Source organism: Cynoglossus semilaevis, chromosome 8 (genome assembly GCF_000523025.1).
Source record: "Cynoglossus semilaevis isolate Cse_v1.0 chromosome 8, Cse_v1.0, whole genome shotgun sequence".
Taxonomy (NCBI): domain Eukaryota; kingdom Metazoa; phylum Chordata; class Actinopteri; order Pleuronectiformes; family Cynoglossidae; genus Cynoglossus; species Cynoglossus semilaevis.
In genome coordinates, this window is record NC_024314.1 from 2,558,474 (window position 1) to 2,574,627 (window position 16,154).

The 16,154-nt window shown below is 41.9% G+C and overlaps 2 protein-coding genes across 2 annotated transcripts in view; both read right to left on the reverse strand.

Moving 5' to 3' along the window:
- Positions 1-399: 399 nt before the first annotated feature.
- epas1a (endothelial PAS domain protein 1a) lies at positions 400-6,022 on the reverse strand. The gene is made up of 9 exons (XM_017034110.2): positions 5,271-6,022; positions 4,474-4,640; positions 4,005-4,252; positions 3,196-3,280; positions 2,990-3,090; positions 2,717-2,880; positions 2,188-2,294; positions 1,842-2,013; positions 400-1,684 (listed from the first exon to the last, which is right to left on the reverse strand). The coding sequence occupies exons 1-9, from the start codon at positions 5,294-5,296 to the stop codon at positions 1,621-1,623; spliced, it is 1,134 nt and encodes a 377-aa protein (XP_016889599.1). The 5' UTR covers positions 5,297-6,022; the 3' UTR covers positions 400-1,620.
- Positions 6,023-6,172: 150 nt separating this feature from the next.
- prkcea (protein kinase C, epsilon a) overlaps positions 6,173-16,154 on the reverse strand; it is a 21,914-nt gene continuing 11,932 nt past the window's right edge. Inside the window, exons 3-15 of the mRNA XM_008313935.3 lie at positions 14,289-14,454; positions 14,025-14,059; positions 13,697-13,785; positions 13,458-13,587; positions 12,765-12,907; positions 12,391-12,493; positions 11,528-11,757; positions 11,006-11,179; positions 10,764-10,918; positions 9,930-10,068; positions 9,362-9,550; positions 8,632-8,778; positions 6,173-7,971 (exon numbers count right to left, since the gene is read on the reverse strand). Coding sequence (XP_008312157.1) covers positions 7,822-7,971; positions 8,632-8,778; positions 9,362-9,550; positions 9,930-10,068; positions 10,764-10,918; positions 11,006-11,179; positions 11,528-11,757; positions 12,391-12,493; positions 12,765-12,907; positions 13,458-13,587; positions 13,697-13,785; positions 14,025-14,059; positions 14,289-14,454 — 1,850 coding nt within the window. The 3' untranslated portion in view covers positions 6,173-7,821. The remainder of the gene's footprint in view (positions 7,972-8,631; positions 8,779-9,361; positions 9,551-9,929; positions 10,069-10,763; positions 10,919-11,005; positions 11,180-11,527; positions 11,758-12,390; positions 12,494-12,764; positions 12,908-13,457; positions 13,588-13,696; positions 13,786-14,024; positions 14,060-14,288; positions 14,455-16,154) is intronic.

A 16,154-nucleotide genomic window follows, 5' to 3' on the forward strand; every position in this document is an offset into this window, starting at 1 on the left:
AAGCTTGAATTTGACATTTGTCAACATTTATGCTCTTGCAAAAGCCAACGAAAGACAGGGATGTGATGTTTACAACAAGGTGGATTCTATAATAAAACATTCCTCATGTCCACACATCCTGAGTTAACTCAACATTTAAAAAGCAAACGTGTGCTTTAAAAAAATTAATTGAATTACTTTCACAGCCATAGCTCTGCTGGCTAGGACGCACCACTGCAGCAGGTGAATTTAGAACTCAGCTTCAACACTAGATGGCGCAAGTTCTTCATGCAGCAAAGTCACAGGATAAAGCATAGTACAGTACTCGTATTTAACTCAGACCTGTAAATATATATATATACACATATATACAGACCATATCCAAAAAAAATAGAATATCATGGAAAAGTTTATTTATTTTCAGAATTCCATTCAAAAAGTTAAACTTTCATAGATTATAGATTCAGGGCCCACAATTTAAACAATTTCAAGTATTTAGTTGTTTATTTTTACATAATTTGGGCTTCTAGCTCGTGAAACCCACGGAAACAGGAACTCAAAAAATTAGAATACTGTGGAGAAATCACTATTTACTTCTCAGTTTTTGCAGAAAAAAAGAAAGAAATTAGGATCACATCAAATCAATCAAAATATGGTATTTTCAAAACGACATGTCAATCTTCAGTACTTGGTTGGGAATCCCTTTGCCGTAATCACTGCCTCAATGCCTATAATGTTTGTTATTGTTAGCAATAAGGTAAGCAATATCTCAACATTTCTATCCTTATCATTGGTGCATGACATTAATAAAACAATAGTTTTGAAGACTATAAGAATATGTATTCTGGGGTTGGAGTTCATTGTATTTAGGGGTTAGGACTAGGGTCATAGAAGCATATGTTTTGCAGATGGTTATGGCTAGGACAAAGAGCGAGGAAAGGCCTCAGTGTGAGTGTGTGTGTGTGTGTGTGTACGTGCGTGTGTTAGTTCAGATGGCAAGAGGTAAAAAGTTGAGAAAGTTCTCATGAGAATTTTGCACTCTGCTGCCTTTTCAGGAAGCTGTGGCTTCAACTTGTGTCTGCTTACGTCTCATCAGCAAATTGAATAATGTTTGTGACCCACAGTAGGATGTCAACTCCACGTGTCAGGTGGCCCAGACGGAAACCTCAAAGGAAGTAAGGTCAGATCCAGATCAGTCAGGAAAAAGTCAAACCACCAACTTGTTTCATTTTTCACCATGTCAACTGTCTGTTTGGCCGAGTCTACAGTTTGAGTTCTCAGATTTATTTTAGGAACACAAGAGTTGCGGTGCTACTGTACAATGTCACAAAACAACAATTAGATTACACTGTAATAAATCAAAACAGAAGGATTAAGTGAGTGGCGTGTTACCAATTGTAAATAATTAAACAAATCTGACAGCACAACAGACTAAACGGAATTTTATTTTATAGTTTTTGATTAAATGGACTATTTGGAATATCTCTTGACATAATCTTTTATTTTATTGAATATTTCCAGGTGTAAGATATTCTAAATTTCAAAATATTTTTTTTTTAAATATCACAAGGATTTTGTGATGGAGGTAGAACAGTTTCTCCATTCGCTGCCCAAGGAATCCTCAGAATATTACTAACTTTTTCAGCTAAAACGTCTTTTGAAAGTCTGGTCCACAGAGAGCTGCAGGGACGGCTCCTCTACCCCACTGTAAGACACAATAATGCAGAATTAAACCCATGTATACTGTATACTTGTTCCTTTTTATATTTACTATGTAACAACAGAACGGTGAAAAACCAGCAGATAATCATGTAAAGGAAAGCAGAACTAGTACACACACACACACACACACGCACACACACCTGAGAACATAGGTCACACAGAGGATGCAGAGGGGCTGATGAGAGCCTCTGTGTCTGGACCTGGAGGGGTGGATGGTGGGGATGACAGCACTGTGAGTCTCCACCCAGACGTAACCTCCACCTCTGACCAACAACCTGTACTGACTGCTGACAGACTGACTCTTCCAGCACACTGCAGACAGAGGGAAAACTGGTTAATACTGGTCTGTCAGTGAGTGTGAGGATGATTTTGACTTGTATACTGTGAGAAAACTAATTTGCAGGACTCGGTTTAGGGGACAGGACCAGGGTCAGGATCAGAGTCAGGGCCATGTTTTTCAGATGTGTGTTTGTGTTTGTTACTTACAGTTCAGATGGTTTTGGCTCAAAGAGTTTGTGTCCAGCGTGTGACAGAGGTCGTAGATGGAACGACCCTGCAACTCTGCAGAGGTGTAACCTAACAGCACTGTCACCCTGCAAAAACACAAAAAGGACTCTTTCTTAATGTTTCCTTCGTCTAATGCAGGCCTGGGCAAACTTTTTGACTTTGATAGGTTCTAAAATTTGACACGGGGGCCGGCCCAGGAGCAGTTAGATGGAGTGTTTGTGTAACATAAGATAAATGACAGTTAAAAGTCATGCCTAAAGGCTTAAATGCTTTTAGCCTTTTCTACGGCTATTGGGGAAATGTTGGTATTGCAGGCAAAAGTCAGATGTATAATGATAATAGAAATGAATAGTATAATGGACAAGTTTGACGGGCCGGATTAAAATGCCAAACGGGCCACATCCGGCTCATGAGTGTACAAAATCGCCACCTGTGTTTCATTATAAGCCACTAAAGGAAACCTTCCATACAAGTGCAGTACATGTGAGAGTGTTTTAATGTGAATCACCTGTGGTCACAGTATGTGAACCTCATATCCATGCTGTGCTGACTGGTGAAGGTGTGTGAGCTGAGGAGTGTGTGTGACAGAGGCAGAGGCTGGCAGGTTAGCAACAACCAGGGAACTGAAGAGGGAGCTGCACAACCATTCAGCCGACCCTGACAGTGCAGAACCTGAAAGCACACCATTCCACACGTCATACTTAAAAAAAGAAAAAAAGAAATAAAAGCCTTGAGAGACTCTTGTGATGCTTTGTGGTCTTCACAAGTCTTTGTCTCTCACCTTCCACATGGCTGATTTCAGGTTGCTATTTCTACCTCTGTTAGTCAAAGCACTTTTAATTCTCATGACAAAGTCTCTTTTCTCACCACACCAGACGTCCCCTAGAAAAACAGACACGTGACATCAGATCTGTAACTTTTGTATAAAAAAAAAAAAGGAAGCCAGGAAATACGGTCACACACTTCTAGACACACACACACACACACCTGGCATTTGGCGTAGATTGTTTCTGATTTCTTCGTGGTCACAGGGGTGAGTAAAGTCAAAGATATTGTGTCCCATCAACTCAGTCTGAGAAGAAAAAACACAGTGTGCGCGTCCGTGTGTCAGTTGATCAGTCCATCACCAGGTCATGTACAGCAGTTCATACACTACAGACACTCTGAACTGAGGTGATCCTCAGACCTTCAGTATACTTCAGCTACTCTGTTGACACTTCCACCATGGTAAACGGTTGATGGAGGAACATCGTGTTTTAGAATAGAATTATCACTATGTTAAAACAAACTAAAAACTATTCCTGAAGCCACTGACACTGTCCGTGGTGTCTGTGTCCTGGTAATAGTTCTTCAAATCTAGTGATTCAGTTGCTCAGTGTTTGAAGCCTAGTTCAACTTCTCAACCAAGACTGGGTTTTCACTTTTGGTATGCAGTGGAAAAAGCCAGTACATTCAACTGTCAGTCTGTGCTGACTGCACTCCAGTATCATAACGGTCATCGTACTGTAGGTGTGAATGGATCCACCAGCTTTGTGGCTTTTTTAAAGGTGGAGGACGAGGACCTCAGGTGTGCACTAAAATGTTACAATTCTCACTTAAGTATATTCTTTATTTGTTCCACGTTGAGATGATTAGTAGTTTTAATGTTATTCATTCTAACAGAACTTTATAGAAATCAAAGCATACAGTTCAGTGTTTTTTAAAGCAATGCTGTAGCTGTGAAAGTGTCACACTAATGTACAGACCTACGTTTTTTTTTTTTTGGTATCTGTGGAGAAACACGTGAGTGTCTGTACCTGTGACAAGCCCATGTATTTGCTGACGTTGTCAGAAAGATAGATGATGTCTCCATGTGCTGTCAGGACCATGAGGAATCCCTCCAGAACGCTCAGAATCATATCTGTCTCCTCCACAGTTTTCAGTTCCTCTGTCTGTGCAGGCTCCACATCACCACATCCTCCATCACTGCTGCTTCGCTGTTCTTCCCCACCATCCGACAATCCAGCGAACGGTGGGAGCGTGTGGCCGTTCTCTACATTTCTATCTGTGTTTTCCAGAGGAAAAAAAAAATTCATTAAAAGTACAATAAAAACATTGCAAAAACATAACAATTTTAAAAAACAACACTTGAGTGGAGGTTATATATTAATATATATAACATAGTATACTGTATAGAGATAAAAGATTACATTAAATTCATATTGTGTCAATTCATCAATTCATTTGTCATTTTAACGGCATGTACAGTATTTAAAGATAACTTACCTTTCAACAGTGTGTGCATACGTATGTAACTGAGTGTGAGGCGAATGATGGACGGCTTGTCCAGACTCTTTTGGACAGAGGGCTGGACCGGCAGGAGCTGGGACAAATTTCCAAACACATCAGACTCCACTCGTCGTCTCTTTTTGGCTGCCTCCCGGCTGATCGCTCTGCAGAAGTCGAACGGTAAAGGACCAAGAGCAGTGTCAGAGACATTTAAGCTACAGTAAAATGACATTTTAACGATCAATAACCATTTCCCCTATTCCATCTTAATTTGAGAACTATTGTTCTACTGAGGGTCATGGCTAAAAGCACACGCTTTGGTGTTTGACGTGTGATTTTTTCTTTTAGGCTGTTAAAAAAGGTTATATCTCTTCACATGTAAGTGGTATATAATGATGATACTACAGTTGAGTACGTAGATCTTAGTGATTTAAGTACTTATCTGTTCAAAGAAAAACATTTGGGGTCAACAGGAAAAGGACATTTTTAATTGAAATAAGGTGAAAAAGAGGAAGTTTTCATGATCTAAAATATAATAGTGATTTCACAATCAATGATTCGGGTGGCATGGATATTTTACTGACCTTTGTCTTCAACGTTATTGCAAATTTGAGAGATTAAAGTCAATTTATATATTTATTTTTTCATGTAGTTAAATTTCTCCCAGTAGAATGACTATTTATTAAAAAAAAACAGAATTTTGATATTAACTTTTTTTATGGAATAACATTTTCTAAATGTTATCCATGTATCATATTCAAGCCCTTCTAAATCAAGCTGCCGAACAAACGTACCTTCTCTTCTCCTTGTCTGCTGTCATGGTGTCCAACAGGTGTCTGTACTCAGTGTCATAATTAAGAGCGACTCAGATGAAGTGAAGATGGAGGCAGCAGGACTTCACACAGCAGCATGAGATCACTCCACTCTCTACACCTCACCAACGGCGGAATAAATGTCGTGCCAAATGTCAGCAGAGCGGATAGCACAGATGACTGCATCAGCCAGTGTCTCCCCTCCTGCATGAGCATCAGCTACAGGCCTCGTCAGCTCAGCACAACGATAGTTCAGACGACCAGGAAGCTCATCACCCTCCTTCTTCTTGCTCCTTTCCACCCTCCCATCTCAGCTTCTTCTTTCTCCTCTCACTCTGACTCTAACACATCTCACAGACCTCTCTGTCAGCAGCAGAGGCAGCAACAGACACAAAGCAAACTTTAGAACTGTACAGCTGAGAGAAAAGGTAGGAGTAAAAGTTTTTTTTTTCTAGAGAATTCCCCAAGTGGTTTTATGTACAACAAGATGTGTCTAACACAACGTTTCTGATGACTCAGATTACGGTATTTTACTCTGAAGACAGAAACACCAGTATTTTTACAACTTTTCACAGTGAAATATATAAGGAACAAGATCTGTAGATGAAGGTACAATCTTTAGGCACAGAAACTGAGAACTTTGAGAAAGAGAAGCTTCAGGGTCCTTTTTTTGTTCACAAAGCTAACTGAAGACCAGCATCCACGACAGAAGACAGTGAAAGTCAGAGCAGCTTGAGAGTTGGAAGGACAGAAGACCAAACGACCAGAGCCTCGGAAGAACGTCCGATATCACTTAGTTGGTCTGAAAAGTATTATTATAATTTGTCTTTGCCCGTTTATGCAACAGTGACAGGTTGATAAGAAGACACAGAGGCATCTGTGACTGCTGTAGACAGCTCAGTGTTTTATTGGAATCAGACCAAGCAGGACTAGCCTGGCTGTTGCACTACATTTTGGCACAGAGTAAGATAAAGAAGTGTGAGCAGAAACAGCCCTACCTCTGGGTGATTAAAGCTTCACTACACACAGACTCTACTGCACACAGAGCAACCAGCCTGCCTTCAGACCACTGTACAGTACACGCAGCAACCGTCCTACTGTGTGTGTGTGTGTGTGTGAAGAAGTAACGGAGTCTGTATGTGGTGATCTGTGTGTGTGTGTTTAAGATAAGAGGTAATTCTGCTGGTTCTCCACATTTCTTTTCACCTGGCTGTAACAGACCTAGAATAGTATAGTTATAGTATAATACACAAAGGTTTCCTCCAGATACACTTTACAATAATAATAATAATAATAATAATAATAATAATAATAATAATAATAATAAAAAGGAGAGATAGAGAGAGCAATAAGAAAGTAAAGCCATTCTTGAAAAAAGCTAAAGTCAGTGATACAGCTGCTGCAGGTGGAGAAAGGGGAATCGGTGCTTTTGAGGCGAGGGAGGAGGAGGAGGGGTGGAAATACTGACGGTAACTATAGAAACAGAAATGCTGAAGACAATAATTCACACTCCATCAGGAGAAGTAAAGTCATGCATTCACACAGAGAAAAATGTACATTCACAGGCTGAAGAAGAAGAAGAAAAAAAAAAAAAAGGCCCACAGCTGGCACATTCTGGCCAGCAGGAGGGGCGAGCAGATGGATGCACTGGTTGAAGAAAAAGCAGGCTCTCGCACTGCTACACCTGTAACACTCTGCTCCACATAATTAGTTCAATAGCCTGTATCTTATAAGCTCGACATTCACTTTGTACACAGAAGAGAGGAGGACGTGAGGACAGCAAGATCGCACAACAGTCGCACAACAGTCATTCCGCACACACAAACCAACACAAATAAAAATACTTTTTTTTAAGAAAAAAAAAACAAACAAAAGGGACAAAAATTCAACACGTGAACAAACGAAAAAACATTAAAATATATAGATAGTCGGGGTATTGCACAAAGGGTGTTTGGCCCTAACTGGTCCACATTAAGGACAGTAATAACACAGGTGCTTGTCCATGCGCCAGCACTCTCCTTAACTAATAGACAATACATCACAATACAGCCACTCAACACAGGCTATATACAAGTACACCTCTGCAGCAGCACCACAGTCCACGTGTGTATAGGCGCTGCACAGGGGAGCAGTGTGTGTGTGTGTGTGTATCTCTGTGTGTGTGTGGTTGTCTGAGAATTAGCCCGAAGGCTTCAGAGAACAGGTAAAATCTGAGGATTGTACAGAGTATGTGTGTGTGTGTGTGTGTGTGTGTGTGTTAGATTCTGTGCTAAAAGTGTGCACATGGGAATGTGCAGACGCATGTGTTCATATTCATAGTCATAGTCATATTCATAACAAACCCACGCAACAACAACAACAACACAATGCAGTAAATAATAGTCCAAAAGTAACAACGACAAATAGCTTCAAAGTAAAGGAGTGTGTCTGTGTTTGTGTGTCCGTTTTCTAAAGGGATTCATGGCTCTACGAGTGTATGACTGTCAGCGTGTGTGCAGGTGTGTGTGCTGTTGCTTTCGTGTGTGTATGTGTGTTAGGTCTGTGTCTCCTCAGGAGCACAGTAGGAGAAGTCCTTGAACTCCTCCTGGTTAATCTGTCGGATGATGGCCTCCTCTGTCGGCGTCAGCACCGGGTCCTCCTTAGTGAAGTCCTGGTCGAAGTTATTCACATCTCGCTTTGTTTTCTGCAGAGGACACACACACACACACACACACACACAGTGAAAGCGAGAATGAGAAAAAAAAGTGAAAAAAAAATGTGGTAAGACCACAGCGATCTCTTCAGGTCACTGGGGTGTACTACTATTTTTCAAACATTTTACCTTTAACATTGTATGCAGGCCCATAATGTGATTATACTTTTGTCCTGGTTTACACGTTACTTGGTCAAGTGAGTATTAGATAATATTCAATCAATGCTAGTTTAAATACAAGACCATAAATGTCTGTAAATGGAATAGATTCATTGAATTGAATCATTATTTATTTAATGCATATTAAATTATTATTTCATATTTTACATTTTAGACTTTGAAGGATAAATTAAAATTCAAAATAAAATGTTTTTATTCTTTCCATTCAGCCCAGTACCAAATGATCCAGAACTGGTCCCCAGCCCAGTGGTTGGACCAATTATTGTAACTGTTAAGGTGTGGAGAAGGTCAAAGCAGATTGTGAAAACGCTGGCTGAAAATGCTACAAAATTACTTTTCATGTCAATTAATTTACATCGTCTGTGCTCTAGGGGGCGACACTTACTTATGATAAATGCAGTTGTGGTTTTATTGAAAAGCCTGGAAAATATGGTTGTTAAAATAATGCAGTAAAATTGGTGTATGTCTTACAATACGGGGTTTAAAGGGCGGTTTGACTTTTCTCTGCTCCAGCAGAACCCAGTCGATCTCTCTGAAGAACGGATGGGTCTTGATGGCCTCCTCACAGCCCTGGCTCACCACACAGCCCAGACGCTTGGCCGGATTCTTAGTCATGAACTGCACAGAAAAAGAAACAGAAAAAGACCACTCTCTTATTTCTTCTCAATCCTTTTAACAAAGCAGCTTCAGGATGAGGTTTTGTGCATAAACCGATGAGGACAGAAAGAGCTGAGCAAAAAACATTAGGGTTAATGGTACGCTAATGACAGAGCTGAGGCTTTAATGGCTGAACGATAACAACATGAAGGCAGGATGATGAAACAGCTCGGCAGAGAAGGATGTGTCAGGTTCATTTCTCTGCGTCGTCGATGGACTTTGCTTTTGTCATGCAGATTCATAATCTCTGCACCAGAGAAATAATGGTAATCAAAGAAAAAAGCTAATTCAGCACTAACATATGGAGTGTGATAGCTAGTGCCGTGTGACTACGCAGTGAATGGACGATGGGTGTTTTTTTAATTTGTCAAAATGAAAAATATGGAATTACACAATTCTGACTGATCCCTGAATGACTTTAGGCAGCACGCTGATAAGAACGACCAGATTCACTCTTGAAGACAAGTTAATAGCGACCAAACAGTCGGATAATCAAATAGAGAAAACGTTCAACGTGCTGTGTCTGTGTGGAGACGGCACGTACCGCACGCAGGATTGAAACAGCCTCTTTGCTGAGCCACACGGGGTACAGAACGTCGTCGTGGAGGATGGACTCGAACAAGTCATCTTCATTATCTGCCTCAAACGGAGGCTGTCCTGCCATCATCTCATACATCAGCACCCCGAGAGCCCACCAGTCCACTGAGGCACCGTACTCCAGCTCCTGCAGTATCTGAGCGTTCAATGGCGTAATAAAGATGAACACAAAGGACATGGTTTTGTTTTTTAATCTGAGCATCAACTAAAAATTACTTTAATCAAATCCTGCTTAAGAGTCAGAGAAAGAGAAAATGTGAAACACTTAAAAAAACACTCTTCAACAGAACGCTGTTGATAATTCCACTGCTTTAATTATGCCTTAAAGCTGTATGTCTTAAAAAGTGTGCCTAATATTATAAGTGAAGACAACACAGAGCAGTCTGAATGTGAAAACAGACTGGAGTGTAAACATCATTTTAAAAAGAATCAGGAAAATCTGAATATCTGAATTTTTTTTTTTTTTTTCCCCAGTACCGCCTCAGACTAAGTCGTGACCTTCGTGCTCATCTCACCTCTGGTGCGATATAGTCAGGTGTTCCACAGAAGGTGGTAGTGGTCACCCCGTTAATTATGCCCTCTTTGCACATGCCAAAATCTGCCAGCTTGCAGTGTCCCTCAGCGTCCAACAGGATATTATCAAGCTTCAGATCCCTGAGCGAGAGAGACGTGACGTGAGATAAAGAGAGCGAGAAAGAGAGAGAGGGAGAGACAATCATCACCATCTGGTTTCCACAGCAGTCATCCTAGCAGCAAGTGATCAAGCTATGTGTGAAAAAGCTAATTAGAATCCCCATGTAACGCAATTAAAATTGTGTCCTACACCTTCTGGTTTGGTACGTCTAGGTGAGCCCACTGGGTATGTCCTCATGGCCTTTGAGTCCTTTACATTCACGTCATTTTTCTCAATAATTTAAACCAGTGGTTCTCAAACTGTTGTACGTGTACCGCCAGTAGTACGCGAGCGCTCTCTAGTGGTACTCGGGGAAAATTCACATTTTCACATCCACATTTTCAACGGAATAAATCTGAAACATCCCATGCACAATTAATACAACATTTAAACATAAACATCTTTCTAAGCATTTCTAAACATCTCTCCTGTGGTGGAAGCTAACAGTGAAGGCCTACGCTGCTATATGCTAATGTTGGTCATCATGGTGGTACTCAGAGAGCTCCATGTTTTCTCAGGTGGTACAGAGTAGAAAACGTTGGTGAACCAGTGATTTAGAATATCAATGTAGGTATAAACAGTAACCATTGAACAGTAAATATTATCTCACTTAAATACACCCAGCCCTGTGGTTTTTTCTTTTTTTTTTTTTTTTTATGGGGCTGCAGCTTTTTACCTGTAGATGACGCCATTACGGTGCAGGAACATAAGGGCCGAGGTGACTTCAGCAGCATAGAAACGGGAGCGAGGCTCATCGAACTTCCTGGACCTCTGAATCTGGAACATCAAGTCTCCTCCATTCACATACTCCATCACAAAGAACAAGCGATCCTGGAGAAAGAGAAGGAGACGAGGCTGTAAGACAGAGAACACAGATACCTGTGGGATAACAGGTCAGAAACTGTGTTCTGTCCTAACCCGGGTCTGGAAGCAGCAGTAGAGCTGGGTGAGGTAGGGGTGTCGGCGGGCGAGGGCCAGGATCCGCTTCTCAGTCATGGTACAGTCGACGTCATCATCCTGCAGGATGACGTCTTTCTTCAAAACTTTGACAGCGTAAACTTCCTCTGTGCCTTTCAGCTCTGCCAGCATCACCTGACAGGAAGGAAGAAAAAGTGGTGATGGAGAAGGAAATTAAAGTATGAAGGAGGAGAAGTCGTTGATCAGATGAGATTTTTTTTTTTTACAACCAGTTGTTGTGTACTCACAGGTGAGGTTAAACTAACTATAATAATTAATATGAGGTTAATTTAAAACACTTCATTTAAAAGGCAGTTGTGGCACTTGTCTTTGTGAAATAGTTTGTACAGTAAAATATCAACATATCTCTTCTCCTCGAGTCCCTGACATTTCCATCTGATTCATGGACAAAGAAAAGTTCTGAGCAGCGCATCAGGAGAAATTTTTGTGTGAGCAAGCAGCAGATAAAAGCCGGCACCGCACCTTGCCGAAGCTGCCTTTGCCGAGAACCTTGATGAAGTTGAAGTCCTTCAGCGTCCTCCTCTGATTCTGCCCATTCTCCCTGCTTGCAGACGAGGAGGACGTGGAGGAAGAGGAGGTGGTGGAGGAGGCTGAAGATGAAGAGGAGGAGGAAGATGAGGAGGAGGAGGAGTTTTGGGCCCCCTGCTGGTCGAGCGACAGCACGTCCTGCAGGCGATCCAACTCTGCCAAGTCTGTGGGTGTCAGCGGAAGAGCAGATCAGACAGCAGTGAAAACAGATCTGACTATCCTTTTTCCTGTCACTGCTTGGCATGAAATTCAAAAATGTCTGTTGAGAAACAGGTTTCAGCAGAGGTTGAACACTTGATCTAATTCTATCTTTAAATGAAATTGCAGTAATGGTGTTATCCTCAAAGCCTGGCTCAAAAGAAAATTGGGATTCCTTCCATGCAGAGAAAGTAAACTTTTGGTCTGTGAAGTGTGAGAGCATGATGACTAACTAACAAATGCTGGTGGGTGGTGAAGGATACATTTTTACTGCGGGTAATTCATGCTTCGTCTGACTGTTCTATACATAAGTTCTGAGCCTTTCCTGCTCTCTATGCTTTTTACCAAAAAAACAAGCAAAACAAATGTCTTAAATACAGAAGAATAGGCTTTTTGCAATCCTGTTGCTGTTATAAACGTCCTGAGCCCACGGTAGGTAAGAAGACAGTGGCAATATGTTGTTTTGTGGACAACGAGCTGAACATTTAGTGTGACATAGTGTAAAATGGTTAAAAATAAAAATCTGACTCTCAAAGGGTCTGAGATGTTTGTGTGTCTGTGTCAAATCTTGAGGGCGTGTGAGTTGTGGTGAGTGTTACCCTGCTGCGAGGGGGAGGTGGGGACCGCCGGCTGACTGAAGCTGTTCTCCTCACTCTGAGAGAGCTCAGGAGGAGACTGAGGAGGGTCCTGCCCTGGAGTCAACTGCAGAGAGACAACGTGGCCATTCATCAGTCACCTTCAAGACACACTGCTGGGAATTTAGCACCACCTAATGGTGATGTTGGTGTTTAAGAATGTTTCAGTTATGAATGAACTGAATCCTACTTCAACTAAATTTGCAGAGCATCAAACCTGGAGAAGAAAACTCTACAGGATCTTATTGGACGTTAACACCACACATTTTTCTATTTTTAAAATGAACACATTGGCACGTGGGGTAGCATCAGCAAAAATTGAACTCGAAAGATTTTACCTTCCTCCTGCGTTGTGCAGTGTTTGAGATCTTGTCAGGTGTGACCCCCAGGTCAGACAGGACCTTAGCAATTCCTCGAGCGTCCACGCCACAGTTGGGAGCTACATTTGTCTCACAACGTCTGTGCACGTTCATCTTGCACACTGGCAAAGAGCAAGAACACACAACAGGGTTCAGAGGGAGCTTTTCTACAGATGGGGTTTATCATGCCTCCCTAACACCGGAGGTGGTCACAGGGTATGACCTCTGTTTAGCATGTAGCCTTCCTTTACCAAATCTGATTAGAGTATTGTGTCAATTACCTTATTTTGGTATTTAAAGCTCTCCGCTGGTGCCAAAATAACAATTTAAAAAAGTTTTAAAGAACTGTTAGCTCATATTCCTGTACTTGGTTAAAATATTTATAAAAATGTGCTCTTTGACTCCTGGCATTAAATCCCATAAATGTTCTCTGTACGTGCGTTAACACATTTCCTGTTACCGAGTTTTCCTGCTCTGGAACAGACAAGTAGCAGTAAAAAAAAAGAAAAATCTTTGGCAAAGACAGACGTGGTGTTGGTAGTTATTAATAAGCACCAACATGGTGTTAGTTCAATTGAAATTTATTGAACATGAGGGGTTTTCTTTCTTGTGTGTGTGTGTGTGCGTTAGGCATTTAAATCGAATGAATCTAAGGCCTGTGTGTTGACTCACCTTTGCACTGCAGACCCTGCCTCAGCAGACCCCACAGCAGGGAACCACAGTGGTCACAGAAGGTGAGCACCTTGTAGTTGTGGATGCTGAACTTATGGGGAATGTTAACACTGAAGCGCTGGGAGCCCACCTGCAGAGCCCCACAATCACCAATGTTACAAATGGACCGAGTGGAACACAGGTGTGTGTATCTGTGTGTGTGTGTGTGTGTGTGTGTGTGTGTGTGTGTGGGTGTGTACCTCCTCCGGTGTGTCCTCCTGTTTTTTCATTCCAGCACACTTGGTGATGATGAGCTCATGACAGCGTTTATGGACGACACACGTACACACTGAAAGCAGAGCATAATGATCATTGATGACGATGAAAGATGTGTTTCCATGGTAACTCTTACATTTGCTCATATATCACTGTAGAACGTTTATACTGAATATTGTTAGTGAGGGTCTTCTGTCCAAATCACAGCTGTCAGTCAGTGAGATGTAATCCCTCTTGTGTTCTCATGTTTAAGTAATGAATGCAGTGCGATGTCACCTGAGAAATTGGACGTGGCCATAGAAAAGTACTCACCCTGACACTGGTATCCCTGCTTCCCCAGCACGCCCCTAGATCACACACACACACACACACACACGCACACACACACACACAGAAGTCAGTGGTTCACACGCATTTGTTTTTTTGTTTTTTATTATCATTAGTCGTCAAAATTTCATTGCTGGCTGCTTTAACTGGTATATCATTACAGTAGATATCCAATCAGAAGCAAGGAAACTAATTAAACAAAAGTTTCCAAGAAGAATCAACCTGACGGTTTGTGTTTGTTTTACCTACCATATGAAATCTCTGCAGTGTGAGCAGTAGGTCGGTTGGCGCAGGTAGGTGGCCATGAACTTGTGTCCGTTGACCTGGTGGACACGTCTTCGGACAGCACCCTGTCGTCGGCGAGGGCCGATCCTCTCTCGAAACGCTCGCTCTTCATTGTCATTGGTTCCCGAGGCTGTAAAAGAGGTGAAAAGGATCAAGTATCGTATATATTGATCTCTGAAGTCATCTGGGGGGGGAGTAATTATTAACTATGTTGATTATTTGATATTATTATTATTTGATAACTCCGTCATTACATGTAGCTTTGAATCTGAGCGGGTTTTTTTTCCTTTTACGTTTTCATCACGCTGCTCCAGACGTTTAATCATTCAATGGCCTCTCATCTTCCTTTTCCTCCCTCCTGCTTCCTCTCGACACCCCACACCTACCAGAGGTCTATACACACATATGTGCATGTGTCTGCTATTTATACATTCATGTGTGGGCACTGAAACGAAGGACAGCATATTCCACCAAGCCTTCCTCTCTGCATCGCCCCACTTACATGAATGCTTTCTGAGGATAACCTTAAGACAAGAGAACCACCTCCACTCTCACTCCCACACACTCCTTCACGCCGCGCTGCTGTCCTAGTTACTCTTTCACTCACCCTCCATCTCTCCCCTGGGTGAGTTACAGAGGTGGTTAATGCTGAGCCTCTCCAGAGTTCGATTACAGCAAGGCTGTCTATGGAGCCTGCGCATGTGTGTGTGTTTTGGTGACAGTGCTGCTGTTGAGGATGGTGGGGGCTGAACAGGCCATTACTAGGATCACTTTGTTTTACATAATACATCATCCATCTGTCCAAGACACACACAAACACACAAGACACAGACGCAGGCATGTTCAGCAGCAGGTGTGATGATGTGTTATGACAGTCAGAAGTGATCGTCCAGGAGACAGACGTACTCTGAACCTCCTGAGTGACCGCACGGTGGCTGGTGGGCCAATAGACTAAGACCACACACACACGCAAGAGATGGCAGGGAACCAAAGGACGGGGCGGGGGACAGAGAAAGGCCACACATCGATAACAATACAAACTTGTCAACCTGTGCTGTCAAATGATTTGGTTCTAATATGCAAGGGTCCAAATACACCACTTTAGAGTTGAATGAGCTGAAGTTGGATGGGTGGTCTTAATAATTTGATCTATTTGGGTATAAATTTAGGGTCATTTGTGGAAAAAAAAAAGAATTCTAGAAAGTAATATAAGAAAAAACTTTTGGCTTGACTGTCTACAAATAAATACATGTATATATATATATATATATATATATCTATACGTATTTACATTACAGGCCTGAGAAGACTTTCTTAAGTGCAACATATTTCCCTGCCAAATATCATAAAAGCAAAGAATTCTGCCCCACCCGAACACCAAACAACCCCTTCAAACACCACATTTTTCGGTCTTCTAATTTGTGCAGCCAGTTTTAATAAGTTTTACACACGCTAGGCTTCTCTGCAGCCAGTGCTTCATATATGACGAACACGAATAGCATGAATAGGCTGGTGCAGGTGGTCATATTGAGTCTGATTATAATCGGCTTCCGAAACAAATGTACAGATGTAAAAGGATGCAGCAGTGAAGGGGAGAAGAAGCAGGGAGGAGTGGAGCACGTCCTTCCTACTGCTGAAGCTGCAGGGAACAGATTGCACCAAGGGAGAAAAATAAGTGAGCTAAAAATACCAGCTCTTATTCTAGATCTCACCCTGTATCTCTCCATCCTTCCTATCTACCCGTGCGCACACAAACACACACACAGACACACACACACCATTTGTTTTTATCGGCACACATTAACATGACGAGCACTCAGGCCTGCTGAA

Coding starts and splice junctions, on each gene's coding strand:
- epas1a (XM_017034110.2), bottom strand. CDS start 5,296: ATGACAGCAGACAAGGAGAAGAGAAG. Junction 3,281..4,004: donor AATACATGGGCTTGTCACAG/GTACAGACACTC, acceptor TTTTCTTCTCAG/ACTGAGTTGATGGGACACAA. Junction 1,685..1,841: donor TGTGTGACCTATGTTCTCAG/GTGTGTGTGCGT, acceptor TGTGTCTTACAG/TGGGGTAGAGGAGCCGTCCC.